Source organism: Nansenia antarctica, assembly GCF_963989245.1.
Source record: "Nansenia antarctica genome assembly, chromosome: 5".
Taxonomy (NCBI): domain Eukaryota; kingdom Metazoa; phylum Chordata; class Actinopteri; order Argentiniformes; family Microstomatidae; genus Nansenia; species Nansenia antarctica.
In genome coordinates this window covers 66,159,367-66,166,880 of record NC_137690.1, presented here as the reverse complement: position 1 = coordinate 66,166,880, position 7,514 = coordinate 66,159,367, and the positions used below count along the sequence as shown (strand labels likewise).

General features: G+C 38.3%; 1 protein-coding gene across 1 annotated transcript; it reads left to right on the top strand.

Moving 5' to 3' along the window:
* Positions 1-2,020: 2,020 nt before the first annotated feature.
* LOC308158265 (MOB-like protein phocein) lies at positions 2,021-7,299 on the top strand (the record flags this gene model as incomplete). The annotated part of the gene is made up of 7 exons (XM_080531859.1): positions 2,021-2,026; positions 5,859-5,959; positions 6,175-6,217; positions 6,315-6,401; positions 6,578-6,657; positions 6,885-6,996; positions 7,168-7,299. 7 exons carry the CDS (start codon positions 2,021-2,023, stop codon positions 7,297-7,299), a joined length of 561 nt encoding a protein of 186 aa, XP_080387985.1.
* Between the last annotated feature and the right edge of the window lie 215 nt (positions 7,300-7,514).

The window sequence follows — 7,514 nt, the reverse complement described above, 5'->3', positions numbered from 1 at the left end:
AAGGAACTACACTGAAGTCCCACTAGATGCTTTATGGACTATAATGATAAATGCATACGCACGGACATTATTAGTTTTTACCATTCTATTATCGTATTGCTCAATTGTATCTTGCCTAATTTACTCTCTTGTACTTGTAATGGGATGTAATACACTTTTGGCACACAAATCATGAATCTTGAATTATTATTATTATTATTATTATTATTATTATTTAGCAATTTAAACATGTCAGCCCTGCAAGTTTGTTTCCTGAGGGTTAGCTGACAACCCAATTGACAGATGACAGGTAGATAATGACAGGTGGTGTAATAGGGGAGTGGTTGTTTTGAGGGAGTGGTTGGGGTGGAGTTAACCAGCTATTGTTCCCACCCATTACCTCTGTGAAAAAACTGTGAAGACTTTGAGCCTAGTTTTCTCATAAGTTGATTGGTGATTTGGAGGGTATCAACATTCAAATATCCATGACTTCTTCAACCAAAAACTGAAAAATTACGTAAAACATTTTAATTTAAATATGACTGTAGCCTATGTATTTTATTTACATATTACGTATTTACGTATTATACATTTTCATTTATAAATCACTTACACATTTACATTTCATATTGTGCCTCAATTGTGATTTTGAGAGGCTACTACTGGTAAGTGAGGAAGGAGAGAGAGAGAGAGAGAGACAGAGAGACAGACAGAGAGAAAGAGAGAGAGACAGAGAGAGAGAGAGAGAGAGACAGAGAGAGAAAGAGAGACAGAGAGAGAGAGAGAGAGAGAGAGAGAGAGAGAGAGAGAGAGAGAGAGAGAGAGAGAGAGAGAGAGAGAGAGAGAGAGAGAGGGGGAGAGACAGAGAGAGAGAGAGAGAGAGATGAGAAAATGTGCTAGTTTTATTCATCATGGTATGGGGGTCTCTTGCATGCGCAAAGGACTTGTTGGACACATAGGTCGCAGACTTTGCATTCCTCAACACCTTCTGAGAAGGAGAACTGTGCTGTTGTCCAATTCCATTCTATTTTCTGTAACAATATTACCGACAAAATAAATCTTACGCTGCTACATTTCTCCAAAACGACGAACTGTCTCGCTAGAGTTGACTCGGTAACTTTGACACTTGACAGTCATGTGGACTTTGAGCTGTTTCAATGTTGGGTGGATTTGGAACGGAGAAGAGGCTATTAGTAATAGCCTTACGTACTTACTTAGTAATAGTATTACTGCGTTTATAGAAAAATAATCAACCCCTCTCGACCAATTACAATACTGTATTCAACAAAGCTGTATAATGTAATACTCACAGTACGTTTTACAGTTAGACTGGGATGTTATGTCAATGGGAAAAGAGTGGCGCAAAAAAACTTGACTTGCATATTAGCTCCCAAGGCTAATGCATAATATGATAAAAAGCATATAATGCTTTTGCTTACTGGCCTAGCCGTCTTGTGAGACCCGGTATACCCAGGTTCAAACCCTTGACACTTGCATTGGGTTGACAACAGCAATTAAACGCCAGTATGTGTGTTTAGATAGTCAGTCAATTTGAAATAGTAGCTGGCACTAGCAGGGTACAGTACATTGTGAATAAAAACTGAATGAGCTTACCTCTTTGAAAGAGTGCCAGCAGAATTAACAGGTAATATTGTGCAGGAGACATGGCATCTGAGATGTATAGCATATGCAAGGTTTGAATAATGCAAGGTGCAAGGTTTGAAAAAAGGCGGGTTGCTCCTCCTACTGAAATTGTCCAATCAACAGGTGCACATGCAAAGTGAAAGTGAAATTAAAAGTGATAAAAGACAAGATAAAAGAAAGATGAGCAGAGAGCGTGACACCTGCTGCTAAGCTTCCACACCCAAAATACACCTAAAATATAGAAATATCCCCATAGTCCTTGCTCTTCCCCCAGGGTCTCACTATTATATAGGCCTAATAATAATGATACGCTCCCTAACTTTTGACTTTCTATTGTCAGCAGCTGCGCACTGCACCCGCTAGGACAGGTCGTTATAAAGAAAATGTTTCAGTGAATATGAAGGTAGGTACAGTAACTGAGGGCAGGGCTCTTCTTGCAATAATGTTCATGTCGAATTAGATACATTTAAGTTAAATCTGATAATTTGAACAGCCTCTTGTGCATATGCTAGTGACATTTGCTGTGACTTGACCAGTTTTAGCTATGAAGGCAATACAATAAGGCTGCCCTCTGAACTGTCTAGATTTTAAAAATACATCCACAGCAGCTCAATCAAGATGCAACATTCTTCAATACAGTAGTTTTATTTCAACCAATAACAAAGCAACTGAACAACACACATAAGTGTAGCATTACTTTTTCAAAACATGATTTCAAGACACTGTGTATCATTTGTTTACAAAATATCATGTCAGCAAAAACATGAATAATACATTATAAGTTGCTTGAGGTAAAATTCATACTTTCATAAATGTATTATGGAGTAATTAATCATAATCTTAGTTAGTATTTTATTTTTTGATATTACAAAAACACTTCATACCTGCTTTAATGTATGTTGTTGTATACAGTATAAATTAATGTTGCATTGTTGCATATTGGATTTCATTTCACAAGTAAAACATGAATAACTTGATTGCTTGTCTAATTGCTTCTTCAACCATTAGAGAATAATGTTATATCGGGTTTTCATAACAACGTCTTGTTCGACGAATATCTTGTGGTAAAAAGGAAACTTACCTGTTGTGCATTGGATGTCGTTTTGTAAATCATTTAATTAATTATATCCTCAGTAAGTCTACAATCCAAAACATAAACTGCAACTCTGATCTGACTATCAACTCCATGTTCCTAAACAGTTGTATAAACCGGGTGTGATGTGTGTGCCTCTATATGAATGCCGTAAGAAATGTACTATGCAACATCGTGGGCTGAGCGCTCTATTGACTGTGCGCTGGGAATCCTTCAAAAGATTCTCCACATACACCTCTCTCCGAAATGACATTACAGCGACCTCTAGTGGTCATCTCCCCTTTTTTAATGTTACGTTTTTGGTTTCTTCTAAGCAGTAAGAGCAAAATCATAATATAGGCTACAATAACAACAAAGCCATACATTCACAATGCAGGACGTGCATAAAGGAAATAAGAAAAAGAAAAAAAGAGAACAGGATAGAACAAGGCACATACATACATTTACATAGTAACAACTGATATTCTGAACTTTGAGCAAACATCTCCTGTTCCATTAGAGCTATAGTAAGTAAGTAAGTAAGTAAGTAAAGCTTTATATAGCACCTTTCATACAAGAAATGCAGCTCAAAGTGCTTTACAACAGGAATAAGAACATAAAGGACATTTGTTACATATTTGTAGCCTGTCATGAGCAACACGTTTTGTTTTTATTCTTTCTCTCACTAATCTATAAAACTTTTTTCTTTAAATGCGTATTGACTGTGTTAATTTGATCACATTTAAGTGATTATCAATCAAGCGTAATCGGTAGATGAATATTTTTTTTCTTAATTTGGACTATAGTGCATGTTAAGAATGCAGGTTGGTGTTCCTTTAAATGGATCTTGGACCTTAAAAGGTGTGGAAGTAGGAGCAAGTGGGGAAAAGAATAATACAATAAAGTATTGCAGAATAACTGCAGAATAACAGTTGTGTGTTGCTTTGCAAGCACAATTATAATGTACAAAGAAACACAAGAACAACCAAATATAATTCAAGATCAGCTCTGAAAACACTTGGGCAATTGCGACTATGGATCAGTCTGTGTGACTCTGCCATCCGTTATTCAGCTCTTCTACCATTGAAGTTTTCTGAGAGACCAAAAACAGAAACAAAATAATGTTCATATTTGTGTGTTAGATTGTTTGTGGAAATGTGCAATTTCCAGCAACAACTGGAGGCATTAAAATACTTTGAAGAATATCAAATTCCATTGTGTTATTGGTCACACTGCAGCAAATGTTGTGGAAAATCACATAGCATTCATACACTTTATTACGTTTTGTCTACAAGAAATCATCTAATATAAACTACAAGGATAGTCTAATGTTAACCCAAAACATGAATAAAGCCTCTGAAGACCTCTAACTTCACATTTATATTCTAATATCAATGATTTGATCTCACCTTTTAATGGACGGGTCATCTGGTCTTTTATCACTGGAGCTAGGTTTGACACTGAAAGAAATGTTATAATTGAGTTACAATCAATAAATCTATCTTTAACAGTGTAACAGCAGTAGGGTTCTTAAGATTGCCCACTGACTCTATGTTCATTTTACAACATTTAACTGATTATCTTTTTTTTTTCTAAATATGTTTGTAGGGCATTTCTGCTTTATCAGGATAGGCACAGTAGAAAGAGATTGACAGGAAGGATGGGTGAGAGAGAAAGTGATTATGAGACACACTTTAAAGTGTAGTAGGTAGTAAAAGTATGTATAAAAGTATGGTTTGAATGGATGAGTATACCAGTGACATGAAAAAAATATACGTAATAGTTTTATCTATACTACTTTTTGTGAATAAACAATCCTTCGATAGCAGATAAAGCAGTAATCTGTTAATGACAGAATGAGGACAGACTCACTTTGGAAGCTTCCTTTGTCTGCCTGCTGTGCCTGGGGTGCTTTGCCTGGAAAAAATAATTACACTTAGTTATCTATTTTCAACTCTTCTTTTTATAGGCCCTGTCAGCTCTGTAAGCTCAGTTTAATTACAAACTGTAAAATAAAAAATCAAATCAAATCACTGGAGCTTGGTATGACACTGAAAGAATTGACATACAGTATACTTGTCAGAAAGAATGAGAGATCATGACTCATAACCAGCCATCTGCTACAGGATGAGTGAGTGCCTTACATTTCCATTAGTGGCGTCTTTTTTGGAGTCGGTGCTGAGACTTCAGGGTCACCCAGCTTTGAGGTTTCTCTGGATAGGAAATAGAGATCAACTGGTAAAGTCATCTCATAGTCATCACTGTACATCCTAACATAATTGTAACAACATCAAAAGTGGTGATTACAATCACTTGGTTTTACAATCAAGGTAATGCTTTGCTTTCTGAGAAAGCATTACCTGCTCTTAACACCTCTCTTCTTTAGCTGCCACGCTGCCAACACTGCCATTGCACTGGCACAGAATAAAGCAATGACACACACTGCCACTGGAAGAAATGGCAAAAACAGAGATTAATCAAATTCACTTGAATATTAGTAATGTCTGCAACACTGTTAGGCTCCCACTGTGATTAACTGAGACATACAAACAAGTATCAAGATAGGACCTGAAGAACTGAGTCCTCTGTGGCTCAGTTGGTAGAGCATGACACTAGATTGTAGGTTCGATTCCCGCTGGGACCATATATACTAAAAGATGAATGCACTCACTGCCATGTAAGTCACTTTGGATAAAAGCGTCAGCTAAATGGCATATATATAACGGACATACCAGTGGGATCAAAAGGTGGTCTGTTTGTTTCTCAGTAAATCACATTGAGAGCAACATTAGTTTTATGTGTCTGCATGCAGTTTGAAGGTTTTTGCAGAGCCAACCACCAAGCTTGGGTGTGGTTAGAAGGTCCATTTTCCTGCTTTTGAGAGGAGCTAGCTAGTTGTTCCTGAAGACTTCCATTCATTATGCATTTAGCAATGGCTCCGTAACTACCTTCAAACTGCACGCAGACATAAACATGGTATCGATGCGGTAAATACTCTGGGTAAATAGAAAAAATGAAATGTTAAACTATCCCTTAGTTTTTTGCTTAATAGCTCTACAGTTAGCACAAGTTTTCATTCTGCCACGGAAGTTTCTGACGTTGAATTCCAATGCTATTGTGGTATTTTGTGTATGTCTGCCTATGTAGCTCTTGTTCTTCTCAGTACATCCAGCAGAACATCCGGACAGACTGCTCAAACATCGACAAGATCCTGGAGCCCCCTGAAGGTCAGGACGAAGGGGTCTGGAAGTATGAACACCTCAGGTAGTGGTTGACATTAAACACTTCCCAAAAAACACATAATGTGCACTGGTACTGGGAAAGTCAAATCTCATTGTGGTCTTTGACTCATTAGAAGGAATACCAGTGACGATGTTTTTGCTATATAGGGAATGTCGTTCACCCTTCTGTGACCTCTCTTTCTCACGATGAAAGCCAATTTTAACGCCCAAACTGTTGTCTCTTGTTGTCTGTTTCAGACAGTTCTGTTTAGAGCTGAATGGACTTGCAGTGAAATTACAGGTATACACTAACTTAAATGATTGGCCGCTTGGAAGATAGCCCCATTTTTGTCTGAGTGGTAATTAATTTGCAAGTCTAACATAATGCTCCGCCATAGGGAGAATGCCACCCAGACACATGCACCCAGATGACTGCAACAGAGCAGTGGATCTTCCTCTGTGCTGCCCACAAGACCCCCAAAGAGGTATGTTCCACTCTCTACCGATATCGGCTGCTTATTAGAGGCAGATCAGTGGTTCAGTCCTTACAACCTTTCCCTAGTCCTTTAGCCCCCAAACATTCATGTGCCAGTTATACATTTCTAACTGTGTTATACTCATTATTTCAGACTGATATTCAAATGTATGTTGTTTCCTACAGTGTCCAGCCATCGACTACACCAGACACACTCTGGACGGCGCTGCCTGCCTCCTCAACAGCAACAAGTATTTCCCCAGCAGGTGAGGAGTTGTGTGTATGCTTCCACTAACGTTGAACACTTACATCCTTCACTCTGACATCCGTTTTGATTGACTGTACTTGTTCACCGTCTAGTTCACTAATACTCAACCTCTCATACTGTATTGACTGATATGTTTACCTCCATTTGATGGTTGCTGTAAACAGAATGCTGTTCCAGTATGTGAATGGTGACATTTTCTCAGTAAATGGCTGGTTCCTTTTGCAGGGTGAGTATTAAAGAATCATCTGTAGCGAAGTTGGGTTCTGTTTGTCGGCGGATCTATAGGATATTCTCCCACGCCTACTTCCACCATCGCCAGATCTTCGACCATTACGAGGTAAACCGTGTCTGCCATCTCTCCACCATCTACCCTCTCTCTCTCTATATACCATCACTGAGATTTGCCAGTGACTACATACGTTCACTATCATTGTTGTTAAAATGTTTCGTTGACCTACTTTTTTTTTTATATGGATAAAAGCTAAATTAATTCCCTTGCTTTCTCCAGAACGAGACGTTCCTGTGTCATCGGTTCACGCGATTTGTGATGAAGTACAACCTGATGTCAAAGGATAACCTGATAGTGCCCATAATGGAGGACGAGGTTCAGAATGAAGCGGAAGGAGAGAATGAGGCCTGAGACTATTACACCGTGCCAAACTTACAATGACATATTCACACATGCTGTTCCCCACTAGACGCACACAAAGCAAAACCACCCATTATTTTATCCTATTAGACCCAAGAGAAACGGCACTGAAATCGCCTATGCTAGCTTAAGTAGACTGCTTTCAATAATTATAGTCCATCCTTACTTAGCTTGAGCTTTTCAGAGAACATGACAGTGTTGTGATG